The following is a 23,296-nucleotide window of genomic DNA, read 5'->3' as shown; positions in this document are numbered from 1 at the left end:
TGCCCTGTCCCAGGATCTGGGCTTGCTGTGTTTATTTGTACCTTCACTAAGGCCATACAGGAAGACTCCCGCGGCCGGACTAATTCCCTGCAAGAGCTATTCCCAAAGGTAGTGAGGCGGTGTGGTTCCCTGCCGCCCTGGGGAGAGATGAGCTCTGGCTAGCCTCTCTACAAGCTAACTGTGAAAATTTTTCATCTCTTTCAAGTTTGAACGCTTACAAGGGCTGGAATTAGGAAACAAAAAGCCGAGATCCCCAGGGTCAATCTGGGTTAAGCTGTAAAAAGACATTCAATGCTGACAGATTGCTACACCTCTGTCACCTTTAGAATTACAAACTGAAACTCATTTGTGCGTATATGCTTGCTTGCTTTAACCTATAAAACAACTCTCATTTCTCTTTCTTCGTTAATAAACCTTTAGTTTATTACAGGATTGGCTAAAGACATTGTCTTTGGTGTCAGATCTAAGGTACAAATTGATCTGGGGTAAATGACTGGTCTCTTGGCACTGGAAGCGACCTCAATATTTTGTGATTTTTGGTATACGTTATCATTTATCACTAAGTCCAGCTTGCCTGAGTGGCAAGACAGATTTGCGAGCCCAAGGGAGCTGTCTGCGACTCCATGGTAAGATTGTTACAGTGATCTAGGAGTTCACATTTGTTACTGGGTTGGTTAATTCTAATTAGAGAACATACCACTAGGTTGGGGGTGTCTGCCCTGCTTTTAACAGGCTGCCCTGAGATTGGCACTCTCAGCTGTGACCCACTTCAGCCAGTGTGACATGGTCAATGTTGGATAGGTTTTCCACACTCTAGTTCACAACCTGGAAGACCGACTGATGATCACAAAAGCTTCAAGACCTCAAGATCTGACTCTGACATGCATTAGCAGAATAGTTTCTGGTTGTAGATTTCATTAAACACTTGGACCTGAAGACCTGACCTACTAACTTGGATATAACCTATAGGGACAAGTTAAGAAGTCTCCACAATGAATTTAAATTCAGTGTCACAGGTGAGGATGCTCTATAGCTCCCCCTACAGTGCTAAGTGGTGCTTCAGGCATTCCCTGCCTTAGTTCACAAGTTGCGGCCACCTGCTCAGCACAGGGCAGCTCATGCCGTAAGCTTAGCGTCAGTCTCTAAACAGATAACTAAAGGATAACAAAACTCAGAATTTAGCTGTCTGCACCTTTAAACAAACAAAACTCAGAGGCAGCTACTTAGGCTTTGTCTACACTGGCACTTTGTTGGCAAAACTTCTGTCGTTTAGGGGTGTTTAAAAACACACCTCCAAACAACAAAAGTTTTACAGATGAAAAGCATCAGCGTGAACAGCACTTTGTCGGTAGGAGGGCTCTCCTGCCAACAAAGCCATTGCCGCTCATGGAAGACTTTTGTCGGCAGGAGAGCTCTATCCTGCCAACAAACAGCAGCTACACTGAGCGCTTTTCAGCGGCACGACTATAGTGGCACAGCTGTGTAGCCAAAAGCCTCGTAGTGTAGCCATACCCTTAGATGCAGCGTTTTAGGGGAAGGCCTTGACCTGACCCTGGAGTTCTGGGTTAGCACTGAAGAGTTCCTCCTCTGTCCCAGTCTCACCTTACATACCCCTAAGAAGATGCAGGCAAGCCGCCTTAACTGTCTTGCTAGTTCCTGATTAGTCATGTCCCCTCCTTGCCTACCTAGGCCTCTGGGGAGATGTCTACACTGCAATAAAACACCCCTGGCTGGCCTGGGTCAGCTGACTCTGGCGTGATGGGCTCAGGCTGTGGGTCTATAAAATTGCAGTGTAGATATTTGGGCTTGGAGCTCAGCCTCTTGTAAGAATAAGGCCTTTTCCTGTAGCCATACTGTAAGGCCTTTGTCTGGGGCCATATTAGGCGAGCAGCAGCCATTAACCAAGAAGCAGAAAGTCACATCCTCACGTTCCATCTAAATTACATTAAAACAATGTAATATCGGGCTGGTAAAGCGGTGATCCTGTTCTAACAGCACTCACCATCACCAGATAAAGAAACAGATCTTAAGATGGTAAAAGAAAACTTAATTTAATAGCATTCTGTATGGCAAGAAATCACTTATCAATAGTTGTGGTTGTGAAATCCCCATGTCTTTATGGTCCCACTTCTCTATTGTTTGTCTGTATGATCTCTGTCTGCTTCTTGGATTGTTTTTGTCTGTTACAGAATTAGTTTTGCTCGGTGTAAATTAATTATGGTGGTGTGGTATGATTGGTTAGACAACTTTGTTACAGCATGCGAGGATTGGTTAGTAAAATGATTGGTTAAGGTATGGCCTAGCAGGACTCAAGTGTCACTATATAAACTGGGATCCAAGAAGGAGACCAGCAGAAAGAACAGAAGAAAAAGGAAAGACCTGGAAGAACAACTCACCTCAAAGACACGGCCTATGATCAAAGTTGCTAAGAATCCTCTGCATGACTGTGACCTGCAGCAACCAGAATCCAGACGAGACTGACCTTACCTGGCCAACAGGGAAAGTCCGCCTGCCTGATCAGGATTGGTGAGCATAGCATTGTATGCTTAACATGTGTATTCTGCATGGTAATTGTTAATAAATAGAGGATAAGGATATTAGTGTGTAAGGTTCTTTCACTGGTAAAAGATCCTGCAAATCTGCAAAGAGTACGCCTTGACCCCTAGGAATTGGATATGGGTGGCTGCAAGTAACAGAGAATTTTGTGTGGGTAACACTCTGGGACCCTCCCTTTTCTTGGGATCTCAGCCTGCTCTCCAGCCCAAGCCAAATGTCTACACTGTAATTTTATAGCCACACAGCCCAAGCCACCTGACCTGAGCCAGCTGTGCATGTTTTATTGCAATATAGACCTACCTTGGAAGACAAAGTAGCATGGTTTGAGTGGATCTTCCTTGAGCAGAGGGGTGTCAGGGCACCTTTGCCTCCAGTGGGAGATAAACAAGGCCTGTTAAACACTGTCACAGTCACATTTACTCTTAAGGTTCCATTTCCATTTTCCAAAGGGTTAATAAAGAATTCATAGATATTTATAAGCATGTTACAGACAAACAGTAAATATTACAGATGGTTATAAGCAACCTATTGAGCTGTTGGAATCCATGAATATTGATTAACTATTAAACCATCTACTAATCATTTATTAACCCTTAATAAAATATAAATGGAACCTTGACACATCTATAAGTGTGACAGAATTTAATATGAATAAAAAAAAGCAGTATGAGGCTTCAGTCCTTACAAAGACTGAGGAGGCATGATAGTGTCCTTGGACTTGAGAGAACTGAAGACTGCACAGACAGCAATTCCCGTTTCCATAGCTAAGAGAGAATTTAATACCACAAACAACAAAGAATCAGAATCGTAGGACTGGAAGAGACCTTGAGAGGTCACCTAGTCCAGTCCCCTGCATTCAAGGCAGGACTAAGTGTTATCTAGCCCATCCGTGACAGATGTTTGTCTAACCTGGTCTCAAAAATTTCTAATGACGGAGATTCCACAACCTCCCTAGGCAGTTTATTGCAGTGCTTATCCACCCTGACAGGAACTTTACCTAATGTCCAACCTAAACCTCCCTTGCTGCAATTTAAGCCCATTGCTTCTTGTAGTATCCTCAGAGATTAAAAAGAACAATTTTTCTCCCTCTTCCTTGTAACAACCTTTTATGTACTTGAAAACTTATGTCCCTCCTCAGGCTTCTCTTCTCCAGACTAAACAAACCCATTTTTTAAAATCTTCCCTCATAAGTCATGTTTTCTAGACCTTTAATCAACCTTTCTCCAATTTATCTACATCTTTCCTGAAATGTGGTGCTCAGAACTGGATACAATGAATCATAGAATATCAGGGTTGGAAGGGACCTCAGGAGGTCATCTAGTCCAACCCCCTGCTCAAAGCAGGACCGATCCCCAATTAAATCACCCCAGCCAGGGCTTTGTCAAGCCTGACAAATGCTCCAGTTGAGGCCTAATCAGCACGGAGTAGAGCTTGAAGGATTACTTCTCATGTCTTGCTTACAATACTCCTGCTAATACATCCCAGAAGAATGTTTGCTTTTTTTGTTTGCAACAATGTTACATTGTTGACTCATATTTAGCTTGTGATCCACTATGATTCCCAGATTCCTTTCCACAGTACTCCTTCCTAGTCATTTCCAATTTTGTACGTGTGCAACTGATTGTTCCTTCATAAGTAGAGTACTTTACATTTGTCCTTATTGAATTTCATCCTAGTTACTTCAGACCATTTCTCCAGTTTGTCCAGAGCATTTTTAATTTTAATCCTATCCTCCAAAGTACTTGCAACCCCTCCGAGCTTGGTATCGTTCACAAACTTTATAAGTGTACTCTATATGCCATTATCTAAACCACTGATGAAGATATTGAACAGAACCGGACCCAGAACTGATCCCTAAGGGACTCCACTTGATATGTCCTTCCAGCTTGACTGCGAACCACTGATAAGTACTCTCTGGGAATGGTTTTCCAACCAGTTAAACACCCACCTTATAGTAGCTCCATCTAGGTTGTATTTCCCTAGTTTGTTTATGAGAAGGTTGTGCGAGACAATATCAAAAGCCTTACTAAAGTCAAGATATACCACATTTACTGCTTCCCCTCATCCACAAGGCTTGTTACCCTGTCAAAGAAAGGTTGGTTTGACACAATTTGTTCTTAACAAATCCATGCTGACCGTTACTTATTACCCTATCTTCTAGGTTGGGGTGGGCAAACTTTTTGGCCCAAGGGCCACATCTGGGTGGGGAAATTGCATGCAGGGCCATGAATGCAGGACTGGGTCAGGGGGCTGGGGTGGATGAGGGAATGCAGTGTGCTAGAAGGAGATATGGGCAAGGGGTTGGGGCGGAGGAAGGGTGCAGGGTGTATGAGGGGGCTCAGGGAAGGGTGTTGGGGTGCAGGAGGGGTGCAGAGTGTGGGAGGGGGCTCAGGGCAGGGGGTTGGGGTGCAGGAGGGGGTGTGGAGTGTAGGAGGGGGCTCAGGGCAGGGGGTGAAGAGTACGGGAGGTAGCTCAGGGCAGAAGGGGTTCGGGGTGTGGGCTCTGGCCCGGTGCTACTTACCTGGAGGGGCTCCGGGGCGGCAGTGGGGCACAGCAGGACCAGGGCAGGCTCCCTGCCTGCTCTGGCCCCGTGCCGCTCCCGGAAGCGGATGGCACCACATCCCTGTGGCCCCTGGGGGAGAGGGGACAGAGGGCTCCGCACGCTGCCCTCACCTGTGGGTACCTCCCCCAAAGCTCCCATTGGCCGTGGTTCCCCGTTCCTGGCCAATGGGAGCTGCGGGGGGCAGTACCTGCAGGCGAGGGCAGCGCACGGAGCCCTCTGCTCCCTCTCCCCTAGGGGCCACAGGGACATGGTGCTGGCAGCTTCCGGGAGCAGCACAGGGCCCGCAGCGCCATGGGGGTGGCAATCCCGCGGGCCGGATCCTGATGGGCCGAATGCGGCCCATGGGCCGTAGTTTGACCATCCCTGTTCTAGGTGTTTGCAAACTGATTGCCTAATAATACGCTCCATTATCTTTCCAGGTACGGAAGTCAGCTGACCAGTCTGTAATTCCCCACATTGTCCTTATTTCACTTTTTAATCGATTGGCACTATATTTGCCTTTTTTCCAATCCTCTGGAATTTCTCCTGTCTTCCATGACTTCTCAAAGATAATCGCTAATGACTCAGATATCTCCTTAGTCAGCTCTTTGAGTATTCTAGAATGTATGTCTTCAAGTCACCAGAGCCTGATAAAAATCTAACTTGTAAACTGGAGTAATAGTAATAGGATGAAATTTAATAGTGACAAGTATAAGGTGTAAGGTTATGCATTTAGGGATTAATAACAAGAATTTTAGTTATAAGCTGGGGACGTATCAATTAGAAGTAATGGAGGAGGAGAAGGACCTTGGAGAATTGGTTGATCATAGGATGACTATGAGCCACCAATGTGATATGGCCGTGAAAAAAGCTAATGCGGTCTTGGGATGCATCAGGCGGGATGCATTTCCAGTAGCGATAAGGAGGTTTTAGTACCGTTATAAAAGGCACTGGTGAGCTCACCGGGAATACTGTGTGCAGTTCTGGTCTCCCATGTTTAAGAAGGATGAATTCAAACTGGAACAGGTACAGAGAAGGGTTACTAGGATGATCCGAGGAATGGAAAACTTGTCTTAAGAAAGGAGACTCAAGGAGCTTGGCTTGTTTAACTTAACTAAAAGAAGGCTGAGGGGAGATATGATTGCTCTCTATAAATATATCAGAGGGATAAATACTGGAGAGGGAGAGGAATTATTTAAGCTCGGTACCAATGTGGACACAAGAACAAATGGATATAAACTGGTCATTGGGAAGTTTAGACTTGAAATTAGACGAAGGTTTCTAACCATCAGAGGAGTGAAGTTTTGGAATAGCCTTCCAAGGGAAGCAGTGGGGCAAAAGCCCTATCTGGCTTTAAGATTAAACTCAATAAGTTTATGGAGGAGATAGTATGATGATATAACATGATTTTGGTAATTAATTGATCTTTAAATATTCATGGTAAATAGGCCCGATGGCCTGTGATGGGATGTTAGATGGGATGGGATCTGAGTTACTACAGAAAATTCTTTCCTGGGTATCTGGCTAGTGAATCTTGCCCATATGCTCAGGGTTTAGCTGATCGCCATATTTGGGGTCGGGAAGGAATTTTCCTCCAGGGCAGATTGGAAGAGGCCCTGGAGATTTTTCGCCTTCCTCTGTAGCATGGGGCACGGGTCACTTGCTGGAGGATTCTCTGCTCCTTGAAGTCTTTAAACCACGATTTGAGGACTTCAATAGCTCAGACATAGGTGAGAGGTTTTTCGCAGGAGTGGGTGGGTGAGATTCTGTGGCCTGCGTTGTGCAGGAGGTCGGACTAGATGATCATAATGGTCCCTTCTGACCTTCGTATCTATGAATCTAAGCAATTTTTCACTTGTTCTCTCCCTATTTTAGCCTCTGATCCGATCTCATTTTCATTGAAATTCACTATGTTAGATGTCCAATCGCTACGAAACTTTTTGGTGAAAACTGAAATAAGGAAGTCATTTAGCATTTCTGCCATTTCCACATATTTCTGTTATTGTTCCCCCACTGAGTAATGGGCCTACCCTCTCAGTGATCTTCCTCTTGCTTCTAATGTATTTGTAGAATGTTTTCTTGTTCCCCTTTATGTCTTTAGCTAGTTTAAGCTCATTTTGTGCCTTTCTAATTTTGTCCCTACATACTTGTGTTTTTTGTTTATCCTTTGCAATTTGACCTAGTTTCCACTTTTTGTTGGACTCTTTTTTGAGTTTCAGATCATTGAAGATCTCCTAGGTAAGCCAGGGTGGTCTTTTGCCATATTTCTTATCTTTCCTATGCAGTGGGATAGTTTGCTCTTATACCCATAATAATGTCTCTTTGAAAAACTGCCAACTTTTTTGAACTATTTTTCCTCTTAGACTTGCTTCCCATGGGATCTTACCTACCAAATTCCTGAGTTTGCTGATGTCTGACTTCTTGAAATCCATTATCTTTATTTTGATGTTTGCCCTCCTACCATTGCTTATAATCATGAGCTGTACCATTTCACGATCAGTTTCACACAAGCTGCCTTTCACTTTCAAATGCTCATCATGCATCCTAGTTCCATTGCCTCCCAATGTGAAGATAGCCCAACAATGTTCACAAGTAAATATGGACAATCAGTCAGAATGTCAGTTTCAAGAATATGTTGTATCAGGGCTTCTGAGTTGGTCAAGACTGCATGAAGAGCATGCTGTGACAGACTTCACTCAGAGGCCAACACCAAACAGTCTCCCCAGGTCTTGGGGTGGCTCTTTTGGGCAGTCCAGGGGGCCCAGAGGCCATGGCACAATTTTGTTCCCTCCCCTGGCATCCTTCAGGATCTCTCAGGGAGCTGGGGAGGGAGGAAGGAGGGGTAGGAGGACCCAGGCCCTCACTCTCCACCAGGTCCTGGCCCATGGCCCAAGGGGAGAGAAGCGAGGAGTGGCTCAGTGCCTTCTAGCTGCTACTCTAGATAAGCCTTCACTAGACTGCTTCCTAGCTTCCCTGTTTTCCCTTCAGTTTTGGGCATGGCCCCAGCCTTTTCCTTGCACAGTCTTCAGTAATTAAGAGCCCCAGTATGGAGGGGTGGGTTAGAGAGAGAAGCTTCTCAGCTCACTCTCAGAGTCTAGTTGTTCCCCCTGGATTTGAAGCTGGGGGGAAAGTGGGCAGGGTACGGCCTCTGATCTCCCAGGCAAGTCTTACTCAGAGTCCCAGTTCTCTCCCTGTAGATAGTTCTGCTTCAGCAGCTACTAACTCACTGTTTTCTTACAAACATTCTCTCCTTCGCTCACCTGCACAGCCGGATTACCAGAGCTCCCTTTTAAGCAGGTTCTCCATAGGGAGCATGTGAGGCAACTGTTGAGGGGTGGGGCCTTCTTGGCCCAATACTGTTCCACCACTCCTTTAATCTTACTGTGGGCTCTGTAAACATCATCACACATGCATAAAAGAGGAACAATCCTAACAATGAGATCCGCACAGTCTCAGAGGAGTAGTGGTGTCTCCTGGGCTGGGGATGGTACTTGAACTGTGAATGGAGATTATAAAGAGTATGCAGTGCTCCTTTTTCTTCCCATCTGACCGCAGATATAAGTCTAGGTAGCAAAATGGTGAATGTTTTTATTCATATAAGCATGTGCTGCTTCTTTTACTCTTGCTAAACTATTTATATTACTAATACGCTGTAGGAGTAAATCCATCTTGCAGAACCAAATGTACTGCATAGTGCATATTCTGCTGCTTTTAGAGAGCTTATATCACTCAAATCCTTCCTTTTTGAAAAATCATTGAAATATTTAATGTTTTAGGCTGTCAGTCCATAATGTAGCCTATATCCATTAGCATAAAATTAAGTTAGTTCACTTACAACCATTTGAAAGGCAGATATTGCAAATGAACAGCAATCAACAATTCAGTATTTTCAAAGTGTAGTTTATGGAGCATATATACATTGTCATGAACTAAAATACCACAGACAAAAGAAGCTATTACTGTCAAATTCTTGCTAAAGGAGGGTAGGAAAAAACAAAGCCACAGTTTAAGTAGCATCCATTTCACCTGTTATACTGACCTCAAATAATTTGCTACTAACTACTGACTGTCAGATGATTGTTGGGTGCTGTAGGTTTGCTACAGTGAACTAAGGGATTAGCAAACATCACACGAGATGTAAATATACACTGTCAATTGTTTTTTTGCAATAAAAGTTTTTTGCAATTATTTTTATTAATCTGCTGAGGTTATCTGTGCCCCGAAGAGCCTGCCTGTGCCAAAGGACAAGGGGCTCCCTGGTATCTAACAGTGAGTCTCAGTTGGCCTGACGTGCTCAGTATACCCCAACTCACTGTTGGCATAAACTTTATCTAAAAGATGTCATGGAAGGTATGCTAGAATGACATGCTAGTCATTAATATTATTGTGTGGTGTTTGTACAAGTGATATATGGAAAATTATAAGTGTGCTGGAAATATGTTCTTAAAATGTTTTTGTGAGGTAGGGCATAAGGCACCCTGCCCTAGACAAAGGAATGTGGTTCTTTCTGCTTGAATGTGTCTCCAATGTATACTGAGCAAAGAGAGACAACAGAAGTATATTTTCATAAATAGCAAACAAAGCCATCAGACTAGCTCGTGGGGGAGATAGCCACTTAACTATCATAGTGGCGTAGAGGAAACTGCAAAAATTAACGTAGGCTCAACTCCCAGGTTGCACAGCAAGCTGAGTCCCTAGGAGGGCTTCCTGCCTTGACAAAAGAAATTGTGAGGATATAAGCAGAGAGAGAAAGCCATTTTGGCATCCTTCACCTGAGGAGACAATGAAATCAAGTGCTTTAGGCTCTGTGTTGTATCCTGGCTAAGGACTGGGCAGCCATGTTTGAAGAACAACTGTGGTGAGAAAACTACTCCAAACAAAAGTTTGTTAAGTTTAGGTTTTAGTGTTAGAAACATTTTTATTTTTGTTTGTTTGTAACCATTTCTATCCCAATTCCTTCTACTCTGTATCAGCTAAATAGAAGTTCTTTGTTAATAAACTTAATCTTGTTTTATTACACAACCACCTCAGTGCAGTATTTCAAACTGAAGAGTAAAATCCTCAGCCAAACTAACAGGCTGGTGCTAGGTACTGTCTCTTTAAAGAAGCAAAAAACTTGACAAGGTTTTGTGAGGGACTAAGCACTGCAGAAGAGATGGTTTTGGGGAGACTGGGAAGTCGAAGGCTATTGGTGTCACAAGGAATAGCCAGTCTGATGGAAGCCAGGGTGAAGTCATTGTGCTGTAAGCAGGCTGCTGGTGTCAGGGCTCTAAGCTGAACCGTATAGAAGCACCTAAGGCTACAGGGCAGGTGGTGACATAACCCCTTACTTGTTTGGATGAACCCCCCAAAGCATCACAGTACCTCAGGCAATTTATACCCTGCATAGGTTGGTTATTAATTTTTTAAAAACAGTTCTTGACATGCCTTAACCTAGCTGTTTCAGATTTAATTTTAGTTCACTTTTAATTTAATATTCTGACAATTCATCTCTAATTTGTTCTGAAATGAAAAAGGACTACAATGCTCAGGAAAGCTTGAAATTTCTGATATATCAAATTGCCAAGTATAAACAGACCGCACTTTGGGGAGACAATAAAGCTGCAGTAAACTGAGCAAGGACCCAAACAATCAACATTCACCCTGGATACCAAAGACAGAATACTAAATGCAATTACAGCACTCGTGTTAGCGAAGGAAAAACTTCATCTGATAATTTAGGAAAATTACTTAGAAAAATTGAGTTTGTACCTTTTTTTATTATGGAAACCACAGGAGATGTTTTATTATGGGAATTAAACAGAGCTTATCCTAATGCAAGATGATGTTCACAATTCCCCCCCTGAAGAATCTAAATTGTAAAAATTTACGTAGACAAAATTTTAGAAAAAGCTACACTTCTAAAGACAAATGTAAAGTCAGAGAAAGAGCCAGGTACTTACAATATTTCCATTTTTATTTTGAGTGTCATTGCTGACTTTCTACTATGCACAGTCAGCCGCACCTCAGTCCCTGGAAAAATCATTGAGCAGGTCCTCAAGGAATCAATTCTGAAGCACTTAGAGGAGAGGAAAGTGATCAGGAACAGTCAGCATGGATTCACCAAGGGCAAGTCATGCCTGACTAATCTAATTGCCTTATATGATGAGATAACTGGCTCTGTGGGTGAGGGGAAAGCAGTGGATGTGTTGTTCCTTGACTTTAGCAAAGCTTTTGACATGGTCTCCCACAGTATTCTTGCCAGCAAGTTAAAGTAGTATCGGCTGGATGAATGGATGATAAGGTGGATAGAAAGCTGGCTAGACTGTTGGGCTCAACGGGTAGTAATCAATGGCTCCACATCTAGTTGGCAGCCGGTATCAAGCGGAGTGCCCCAAGGGTCGGTCCTCGGGCAGGTTTTGTTCAATATCTTCATTAATGATCTGGAGGATGGAGTGGATTGCACCCTCAGCAAGTTTGCAGACAACACTAAACTGGGAGGAGAGGTAGATACGCTGGAGGGTAGGAATAGGATACAGAGAGACCTAGACAAATTGGGGGATTGGGCCAAAAGAAATCTGATGAGGTTCAACAAGGACAAGTGCAGAGTCCTGCACTTAGGACAGAAGAATCCCATACACTGCTACAGACTAGGGACCGAATGGCTAGGCAGCAGTTCTGCAGAAAAGAACCTAGGGGTTACAGTGGACGAGAAGCTGGATATGAGTCAACAGGGTGCCTTTGTTGCCAAGAAGGCCAATGGAATTTTGGGATGTATAAGTAGGGGCATTGCCAGCAGATCGAGGGATGTGATTGTTCCCCTCTATTCGACACTGGTGAGGCCTCATCTGGAGTACTGTGTCCAATTTTGGGCCCCACACTACAAGAAGGATGTGGAAAAATTGGAAAGAGGCCAGCGGAGGGCAACAAAAATGATGAGGGGACTGGAACACATGACTTATGAGGAGAGGCTGAGGGAACTGGGATTGTTTAGTCTGCGGAAGAGAAGAATGAGGGGGATTTTATAGCTGCTTTCAACTACCTGAAAGGAGGTTCCAAAGAGGATGGATCTAGACTTTTCTCAGTGGTAGCAGACGACAGAACAAGGAATAATGGTCTCAAGTTGCAGTGGGGGAGGTTTAGGTTGGATATTAGGAAAAACTTTTTCACTAAGAGGGTGGTGAAACACTGGAATGCGTTACCTAGGGAGGTGGTGGAATCTCCTTCTTGAGAAGGTTTTAAGGTCAGGCTTGACAAAGCCCTGGCTGGGATGATTTAGTTGGGGATTGGTCCTGCTTTGAGCAGGGGGTTGGACTAGATGACCTCCTGAGGTCCCTTCCAACCCTGATATTCTATGATTCTATGATATTTTTAGTAATTTACACATGGGAAGTGGCTGCACAGAAACCCTCTGACAATTATTTTCTTTACTGGTGCATGCACACGGAAATCCTCCCAGACTGCACATCTCTGCAGGCAAAGAAGCAAATATATTCTTAAATACCGTTTACAATTTGGACCCCCCAAAGACTTAATGCATGCCATGCACAACCTTGGATTAAAAAAAAAAAAAAAAAAAAAAGACCGATTGACACCATTTTGATTGACATCACAAGAATAGCCTGATCTCCAGATCTTGCTCAAATGACTCAATCTTGAGGCACACCAAATTTCAGAAAAATCTGACTAAGCATGTTGAGTTCAGAAGACAGAGGTGGTAATGCAACCTTAACTATAGTGGCACTGCGGCACCACTATTCTCGTAACAACACTCAGTCACTTCCAAATTGTGTTGGAATTAAATTGATAACCTGGAGGTGAAAGCTCTTTATTCCAAAACCAATCCTCAGAGCCATGCAGTCCCCTATTACATTGTTCTATTTGAAAATGGAGCTTTCAGTAGAAGGATCCAAAATTCAAATTGTAATTAAACTTAATTTTCAGATATATTTCACAATTTATTTCTGATGCGAAGAGCTTCTCATTTTATAATTTCAGACAACTGGGTTTCAAGAAATGGGTACAATTTACTTTTAAAATTTTATAAATTTATAAAATATGATTACAATAAATTGTGTGGGGAAGTTCTTAGGTAATACTGAAATTGAAGTGTCAGATTTTCAGAGAATTTACTCACTGTTCTCTGCCTAATACTATTAGCATGAAATGCTCATTCCATTTCATACTCATCTTACTATAGATAAAACCATTGAGATTTGTATTGTTGAACTGCATTTGTGTGTTCTTAATCCCAACTGCCTCATTAACATTCATAAACAATCTTTTTAATTAGTAATTGAATTTAAGTCATTTGAACCTGAGGGTCAATATTCATATTATGCTATTCATAATATTATACCACTCCACCCCTAAATTAGGCCAATTTAATCAACATAGCTATTCTACATAAACATACTAAGCAGAGAAACAGATGCGAGCATTATTCCAGAGATTTAAATAGATTTAAATATATTTTTAACCTCTGATATTCATTTTAAAGATGCAAGAATAAGAGTGCATCTACACATGTTGACAGTACAAAGCCTCCCAGGATTTCATGAAATTTCCCGTAAACTATTTTTAAAAAATTGTTGAAATACTGTAACAATTTTATGTCACTGAAATGTTGTCTTAACATTTTCTATGCAATTATGTGTACAAACATACTGTGATGGACTCCCCCCAGGGTGCCACCTGGAACTGGGGTACCACTGAGCCCTCTGACCGACCAGCCTGGGCTCCCCCTCACACTATGCTGCTGTGACAAGTTGCGAAGCCCTCCAAGCTTGCACCTTCACCGCCATTCACACAGGTAGGGGGACACACCCAGCTGCAGTTACATGCAGGCTCTCTAACCACCAGCATCTCAGCCTACGACCCCAGAGCAGTACGGTCCTGCCCTGGTCAAATCTGGCCAGTATATGGGTTTAAAACCTGGTCCACCTCTCCCTCAATGTGAAGAGGACCAGGTAGTTACTCGTTGTAACCAAGCTGAGATTTTCCCCAGACACCTTCGTCAAATGCACACTGGTTTGGATTAAAACATAAAATAAGTTTATTAACTACAAAAGGATAGATATTACGTGATTATAAATGATAGCCAACAGATCAAAGCAGATTACCTAGTAAATAAACAAAACCACAAACAGAGTTTAACATACTAGATAGGTAGGATATGAATTAGCAAATTCTCACCCTGAGTGATAAACAGGCTGGCAGATTCTTAAGGAGCAAGCTGCACTAATTTACAGCTTGGAATCCCCAGGTGTTTCATTCACAGGCTAAAAAGCCCTTTAGCCTGGGTCGAGCACTTCCCCCCCAGTTCAGTTTTATGTTCCTCAGGTGTTTCCAGGAATCTTCTTGGGTGGGGAGTCAGTGAAGAACCACAATGATGTCACTCCCCTGCCTTAAATAGCTTTTGCATATTGCAGGAACCCTTTGTCTCAAAGCTTGATTCCCATGCCAGTCACTGGGAAAACACTGGTATCCCAAGAGGGAGTCCAGCACCAGGTGACCAGGTCACATGTGCCTGTAGTGTCACAGCAGCCATAACTCAGATGCTGTTTTTAGCATCCTCAGGAAGGCCTCCCTCTCCCCCGCAGTGTGAAATAAGCTTCTTCTAAGGCCTATTGTTCTTCCTAATGGTTTATTAACTTAAATGGGTGCTTCCCAGCCATCTAGACAGAGTCTTTTGTCTAGTGGGTGTTCCCCATGTCTAAGCACATTTGTAACACAGATACATAGTCAATATTCCTAACTTCAGATACAAAAATTATACATGCATAGACGTAGGATAATCATATTCAATAAATCATAACCATTTCAATGATATCTTACATGACCCATCTTGCAAAAATACATCATAGTTATGCCATAATCATATTGTAATATCTCTATGAAGAATATGGGGTGCAGTGTCACACATACCTTCTTCCCAGGAAGCCCAGAAGCACCATCTTCTCCTTTAACACCCACTTCACCCTAAAAGATAAATTGCATATTTAGAGATTTTGAAGATTTCTAAGTTTGCTTAGAAATCTTGCTACCAAAGCAACATGTTATTAACAGATTGTTTTATTTCCCATGTATATCATTTTGTTTTCTACCAAGCTTTACAAAACATCACAAAATGGGGCTCTCATTGTGAGAGCATTCTTTAGTGAAAATATGAGCTATGTAAACTTGGGAAAAAAACCTTATGGCATAATATTAAAATCCTCGCTTAAAAAAAAAAAGAGAAAAGAAAAGCAATTCAGAATTAAGGCCTGGTAAATACTCATACACATGCTTAACTTTGCTACCTCAAGCACTCCCACTGATTTCAGTGGAACAACTCATTGTGGTATTAAAGTTGTACCTTTGGTGGGCACTTCTGTCATAACTTGCATTATAATGAAAAAGGTGGGATTTATATTTTTCTACATTACAGATGCAGGAGATCAAGATTTCTCTGTCTTTCTGTGGCAGGGTTATGTATATACAAATATCAGTATCTAATACCTTCAATCCTCATTAGGATATACCGGAGAAAAGGAAAGTGTGTTTCAGTCACAGAATTATAGAAGATTAGGGTTGAAAGAGACCTCAGGAGGTCATCTAGTCCAACCCCCTGCTCAAAGCAAGACCAACACCAACTAAATCATCCCAGCCAGGGCTTTGTCAAGCCTGTTAAAATCTCTAAGGATGCAGATTCCCTAGGTAACCCATTCCAGTGCTTCACCACCCTCCTATTGAAACAGTGTTTCCTAATATTCAACCTAGACCTCCCCCATTGCAACTTGAGACCATTATTCCTTGTTCTGTCATCTGTCACCACTGAGAACAGCCGAGCTTCATCCTCTTTGGAACACCCCTTCAGGTAGTTGAAGGCTGCTATCAAATCCCCCCCTCACTCTTCTCTTCTGCAGACTAAACAAGCCCAGTTCCCTCAGCCTCTCCTCGTAAGTAATCAATTTTCTCATTTTATAGAAGGTTTCAAAAATATAGGGACCAAAATCCTACTGTCTTAAAACAAAACTCCCATTCATTGCAGGATTTACCCCAGTATCTACATATATGCTACATGCAGCTAATATTTCTACTGCCAGTAGCTCACATGTGCAGTTAGTATTTCTTCTTTTTAAGATGCTAATAGTCAGGGGCAAAAGAAGTTCTCACTAAATTGGAATATCCACATCTCGTGCTTTAATGTTGAAATCCTTTAATGTTGAATTCATCTACTCCCAATATTTAAAAACAAGTATAAAATCTGTTGGGGATTTGCTGAAAGATTTATAGGACTAATCCTCAGATGGTGTAAATTGGCATAACCTCACTAAAGTCAATGCTCCTATGGCAATTTATAATAACTGAGAATCTGGACCATTGTTTTTTAAAAAAAAGTGAAAAAAAACAACACCTAAATTTTCCTTAATAATTTCAAGTATGAGAATCTGAAGTTTTGAAATTAAAATAAGGGAAGATAACAAAAACACTGATTGAATATTAGATACTCTAATAATCACAAATGCAAAGTTCTTCTATTCCTATCTAAAAGAGAAACTTTCTTCCTAGCAATCAACAGCTCAATTCTGCAGCTCCTTTTCAGTCAATAGCACATATGACAGTAATCCCACTGATTTCAATGGCATTACTCATATAAGTGCTACTCAGTGGGAGGAAAAGTTTACAGAATTAGACACCAAGTAAAGAAAAGAAAAAAATCTAGAGTCTGAAGGTCATGTTTTCTGGCTATCAGTTTCTAAAAGCAGGCAATTTCTTCAGGTGACTACTACCTGAACTTTGAAATGATCCAACTCTGTTGCCTATAACCCTTGCCTTTGTCTTTATCTCTTCCTTTCCTGCCACAACATCCATTCACAGAAACCCCACGGAAATGACTGCACCTGCACAAGCCAGCTGGCAACTCTTATTTAATGGCATGTGAGTGGGGATCAGCAAATCAAGCAAAATGAGTTACACATGTTTATGCAGCTGCATTCCATGCAAAATTCAAATCCAGTGAATTGAAGCAATGATTAGTTTTCTTTCATTTTTTTTCATATTGAAATTGTCTTGAATATAGTTATGTTAAGTTAGTTCAATCCAACAGCAGAATAAAATCTTTAGTATGTGACTGACAAACAGCCACCAGCACTATGAAAGGGTGAACAGCAGAAATGACTCCTGTTTCCTTGCCTAATCACCCACAGAATGAATGTTAGATCATACTTTGCTTCCTATGCCACTTTCAACTAAGAGAGACCAGAACCGTTTTATATTCAGCAGAATATTTTTACATATAATATGCTATAAATTCATAGTTCTATATGCTACTTATGTAAAAAAGAGCTCTAAGTGTGAGTGACTTACTAACTAGTCAACCATGCTAAATTTACACAGCTGTTTCTTAACAGTAGATAGACTTTCCTCCTTAAGACAACTATATTCCATAACAAATTGGATTATGAAGTTATTCCTGCATCATATAATTGTGATTTTAATAAGCAAAGTGTAAAGCATACAGATTATACTCCCTATATAAGAACGACTGAGCTTTCATACAGACATCAGGAGAGAGTAAATAGCAGAAAAAAGAATCAGTAGGGCTATGAATGGACGAATGGACTATAAGGTGGATAGAAAGCTGGCTCGATCATCAGACTCAACAGGTAGTGATCAATGGCTCAATGTCTAGCTGGCAGCCAGTATCAAGCGGAGTGCCCAAAGGGTCGGTCCTAGGGCCAGTTTTGTTTAACAGCTTCATTAATGATCTGGATGATGGGATGGATTGCATCCTCAGCAAGTTCGCGGATGACACTAAGCTGGGGGAAGCGGTAGATACACTGGAGGGTAGGGATAGGGTCCAGAGTGACCTAGACAAATTGGAGGATTGGGTCAAAAAAAATCTGATGAAGTTCAACAAGAACAAGTGCAGAGTCCTGCACTTAAAATGGAAGAATCCTATGCACCGCTATAGGCTGGGGACCGACTAGCTAAACAGCAGTTCTTCAGAAAAGGACCTGGGGATTACCGTGGACAAGAAGCTGGATATAAGTCAACAGTGTGCCCTTGTTGCCAAGAAGGCTAACAGAATATTGTGCTGCATTAGCAGGAGCATTGCCAGCAAATCGAGGGAGATGATTACTCCCCTGTATTTGGCACTGGTCAAGCCACACCTGGAGTATTGCGTACAGTTTTGGGCCCCCCACTACAGAAAGGATGTGGACAAATTGGAGAGAGTCCAATGGAGGGCAACAAAAATGATTAGGGGGTGGGGCACATTACTTATGAGGAGAGGCTGAGGGAACTGGGATTATTTAGTCTGCAGAAGAGAAGAGTGATGGGGAATTTGACAGCAGCTTTCAACTACTGAAGTGGGGTTCCAAAGAGGATGGCTGTTCTCAGTAATGGCAAATGACAGAACAAGGAGCAATGGTCTCAAGTTTCAGTGGGGGAGGTCTAGGTTGGATATTAGGAAAAACTATTTCACAAGGAGGGTGGTGAACCACTGGAATGGGTTACCTAGGGAGGTGGTGGAATCTGCATCCTTAGAGGTTTTTAAGGCCTGCCTTGACAAAGCCCTGGCTGGGATGATTTAGTTGGCGTATGTCCTGCTTTGAGCAGGTGGCTGGACTAGATGACCTCTTGAGGTCTTTTCCAACCCTAACTTTCTATGATTCTATGTATATTATTATTTTATCTGCTGTTATTCTATAACAACCACCATGCTTTGCTTTTCATTCATAGGTCTCAAAGTAGTTTACAAAGGTGAGCATGCATCACTATCTCAAGATTACAGGTGGGGAGACTGAGGCACAGAATCAGAGGAAAAAACAGGTTCACTGACTCCCAGCCCTATGCTCCATCTGCTAGACCAGTCTTCCTTGTCCCAGAGCATGCTAGCAATACACTGAATACTGGATGTGTGCTTTATAAATATAAACAAATAAATTAATAACAACAAATGATTGCAATAATAGAACAGAATTAAAATCAATGACAGAGAGAAACTAACAGCAGCAATTTTTAATCAGGCAAAGTGGTTAATTTTGAGCTTTCCAAAATACTCAGACAAAACAGACTGCTTACACCAGACACCCATCATTTGCTGGCTCAGGGTTAAGACTTGGATTTAAAGGCAGGGTTCTAAAAAAACTACGTATTAAGTATGAAACTAAAGGGCTAATAATAAGTAATGTGGGGAAGATTTTCAAAGGCAGAAAAGGGAGTTGGGCACTTGAGTTAAGAATCTGATTATAAGGATTATTGCTGATTACAGGTATCAAAAATTAGAACCATACTGTAATTACAATGTAACTACACTGCACGGTAACAAATGTTCATGCACTATGAAATATAACTAATTAATATAATCTGATTAGACTGGTGATCTAGTTGTAAAAGAAAATCTGAGTTCAAAACCTGAGCTGTGTGAGCCTATAGGTTATGGTGAACTGAACCCAAATGTTTTATTCACAAAGATTGGAAGCAAACCCATCTATTTATGTTGTTTGGAAGTTATACCATAGTTGAATACACTCTGACAACCACAGGAATCCCACCTCTCTCCCTTGCATTGTAGTCCTTTCTATTACCAGCCCATTCTTCTGATTACTGTGAAATCCTTGGTGTTTTGAGTTGAGAACAGATAATACCCCTTAAGGGTTAGGCTCAAGTGACCTCGCACCTCTCCTGGAGACTCTCCCTGATACTCTGAGGGGTGGTTCCCGGTTGCCTCTTTCCCTACTTTTTATCTTATTAAAGGGACCATCAGGAATGGCCAATCTCCAATACACACCAAAGGTATTGGAGAGAAGCCAGGACACAATTGACTCCTTCATAGATAGCAGGAAAGAGACACACTAATCCCAGGCCACTAAGGCCCAGATCCACAAAAGGACTTATAGACACCTAAGAATGTGATTCAGAAAAGCCAGCAAGCTAGGTGGAGAGCTGCCTAAAATAGCCAATGGGAGATGCTGAGGAGAGGGGTGTGTCCTTCACCCTCCCCCTCAGGGACTTAGATGTCTAAATCCGGGTTTCAGGGAAGCACCTATCTCTGCTAGCAATCCACAACCAGGTACCCCTCTCTTGGAGTCAGGTGGCTTAGGTGCCTAATTTCTTATGAGGACAAGTTAGGCACCTGCCTCCCTCCACAAAAAACAGTGGCTGGAGATAGTGGTGGTGCTGCCACCCACCTTATAACCTTTAACCCAGTAGTCAGAGCACCCACCTGGAATGTGGGAGACCCAGGTTCAATTATCCCCTCTAATCTGAGTGGAGAAAGGATTTGAACAGGGGTCTCCCACCTCTCAGCAGGATGCTCTGATCACTATTATGGGATAGTCTGATGCGGGGCTCCCTCAATCTCTCCTGTTGAAGCTGTTCCACTTTGGATAAATACTTCAAGAGTCACTGGGCCAGAGAGAAAAAGAGAGAAAATGACTCTGTAGCTGGTGGTTGAGGCACCGGCTGGGGAAGTGGAAGACCAGGATCCCATCCCCCTACTCCAATGACTCTAATTAGACAACGGTTTCTAGGGAAGGTGAAGATGTCTGAGAAGGCCTCACAGACTTTCCCTTGGTACAAATATAATCCTTCAGGTTTATGGATACATCCCAAACTTTGAAACCAGGGTCAGTTTGAAAGGGATAAAAGGTACAATACAAATATTTCACACTCGTCATTCAAAACTGCTCAGTTCTACGGTCCTGCAGGCAGGAGTGTTTGTTACCTTAGCCGTGTGAGAGTAGAGAACCTTGCGCTACTAATTTTAAAAAATAAAATAAAAACCCTCTGGACAGTTCTGGAATGGTACTGATAATGGTTCCAGAGTGAATTTAGCCAACAAGACGGGCTATTATGCCATGGGATCGCTAGAGAAGGATGAATACAGGAAAACAAGGAGAAAGGGGTGAAAAGATGTTCACGGCTGCAAGAGAGTAAAAGACCATTTGTCTCAGATTTGTACAAGATGATAATACCCTGATTTTCTGCATACAAAGTTAGCAATGCAGACCTTGAAGGAACACTAAAACAACCATAGGGAAATAAACTGTCAGCTCATCCATCGAACCACTGAGCAATGATACTTAAATGCACTAAAGATGGTAACAGTTTCATAAACTGAACATAGAAAAGATCTTGTCAATGTTATGGGTCATGAAATCCATTCAGTATAATTAAATTTTGAAATAGCACAATGACCTGTGATTAAAAACTGAATTTAAACCTATCATTAATATTCACTGTGAATGGCAACATAACAACAATTCTTTGCAACAGAATTCAAGGCGTTTACCAAGTAAAATATTTAATAAATAGCAGACTCTTCAGAGTCTTGATATATGTTACAGATAATAGGAGGGTTGCTATATTTTTGACAATGCTCACCACTTCTGTCAAGTCATAAGCAGACAGAGTGGAAATCTACCAGATCAACATAATAAAATGTTCCTCTCAATTTTCCTGCAAGATTCCTCCTAAAACAAAACCAAGTTTTAAATAATGATTGTGTGGACAGCAACATATTCCCTTCTTATGATGTTAACCATTTCCCAGTCTGAAGTGGAAGCAATTTTGAACATCTAACACTACCTGCAGCACTGTTTTTTGATCATCTCATTACATTAAACTATTCAGAATGCCTCAAAGGCAACTGACCTTTTAATCTTCATGTCATGCAGCCATTATGTGGTGCACCTATTGTAAAACTAGAAATTATATGCTAGTACTGAACACAAAAGATGGTATCTTTTTTCTTTAATCGTGCATTACAATTGTAGGATCACATATAGCAAAACTGACCTAAAGCAAAATGTGTTAAAAAGAATGACAAGAGCAACTTGTCTTTAAGCTGACAAATTCAATTCATTTCATGTCTAAAGCCCTAAGATATGTTATTAAAAACTTATTTTGGTCAAAGATACATATTTGCAAGTTCAGGATTGAAGTCATGTAAAATGTATTTACATGACAATATGAAATGTTAATTCTTAAGTTAGAAAACTATATCTACAATCAGTTTCAAGAACTGAATCTGATATGAGAAGGAAAGTACCAACTGATTATGTCACACATTAGGCCATGGTTTTGTTAGCGAGAGACATGCAAATGCAGTGAATGGGTGGAAGTGTGGACATAATTTGGCCTAGTGCACATAAATATTCCTAAGTGTCACATTACGTTTCTGCATTTGTCCTCAGTAGGAATGGACACACTGGTCCAGATAAAATGAAAATTTACCCTCCCGTGAACCTTTGTCAGCACTCAAACCTAACCTAAATCCAGCTTTTTTTTTAGGTTTGATTAAGTTTTCACATTTGTACCTTTACACGTCTATGTTCCAACTGGCACCAGATACAGAAACGTCCAGCTACCTTAAAAGCCATTCTCACTGAATTTTTGGTCTAATTAGAAGAAAGAAATACTAGAAAGTTAAAAAGAAAGTTGTGCCCATAAGAAATCCAGTCTAATTTTGCACACCCAAGAAACTCATATTTCTAACAGGAGTCCAGACTTTTGGATCTATATCTAAATTGAGTCTCCAAGCCTTTTGAGAGTTCCCCACCACTAATTAGTGCAATGAACATCAGATATGAAGGGAATCATCCTGAGGGTTTTAGAACATGATAAATATAAAAGCTTTAGCAGGAGTCAGGGGAGCTTAGGCTAAAAAAGGAGCCAGACAGAGACCACATGTTCTCTAGAGTTAGTGGGTATATGCTGACACATGACCTCCAAGTGCATATATGGGAGCAAGATACTGAAAAAGGGAAATATGTGCTTTGTGAAGCTCTCATTTTGTAACTGCAATACACTGGTCTAGAACACACAACAATGTCTCCCTGTAATAGATTGCCCGAACAACTACAACTTACCACATTCACGCTACCAAAGGAGTTCTCAGCTCAAGCAGAAAGTCCTCTTTTCAGTTCTGAAGTTCCCAGGTTCAATGACTGCTATCAACCAGGATGTCTGTATGTATGTGGCTATGGTTTTTTACATGAAGAATTTTCTTTCCTTTTTCAGGCAGACTGAAAACTTTAAGGCTACTACTTAAAAACAGATGAAAAATGTAAATGTCTGGAGACTTAACACTGCAGGTTAGACACAGTGAACCAAATATATATTTTGGTGGACCTAACTGAAAAGAACAATTCCTTCTGGGTCATTGGTTTGAATCTGAACAGGGGAAGGTTTGTCTAAATATAGTTAGAATCTGATGGCTATTAAATT

The 23,296-nt window shown here is 41.7% G+C and overlaps 1 protein-coding gene across 7 annotated transcripts in view; it reads right to left on the bottom strand.

Annotated features, from left to right (window-relative positions):
• Positions 1-23,296, bottom strand: part of COL19A1 (collagen type XIX alpha 1 chain) — a 316,775-nt gene that overhangs the window by 237,955 nt on the left and 55,524 nt on the right. For all 7 annotated transcript variants that reach the window (XM_037894282.2, XM_043542458.1, XM_043542459.1 and 4 more), the window contains one exon: positions 15,005-15,058. In XM_037894282.2, coding sequence (XP_037750210.1) covers positions 15,005-15,058 — 54 coding nt within the window. The remainder of the gene's footprint in view (positions 1-15,004; positions 15,059-23,296) is intronic.

The sequence above is a fragment of the Chelonia mydas genome, chromosome 3 (assembly GCF_015237465.2).
Source record: "Chelonia mydas isolate rCheMyd1 chromosome 3, rCheMyd1.pri.v2, whole genome shotgun sequence".
NCBI lineage: Eukaryota > Metazoa > Chordata > Testudines > Cheloniidae > Chelonia > Chelonia mydas.
The sequence above is the reverse complement of the archived record's forward strand: the minus strand, read 5'-3'. Positions and strand labels throughout refer to the sequence as shown.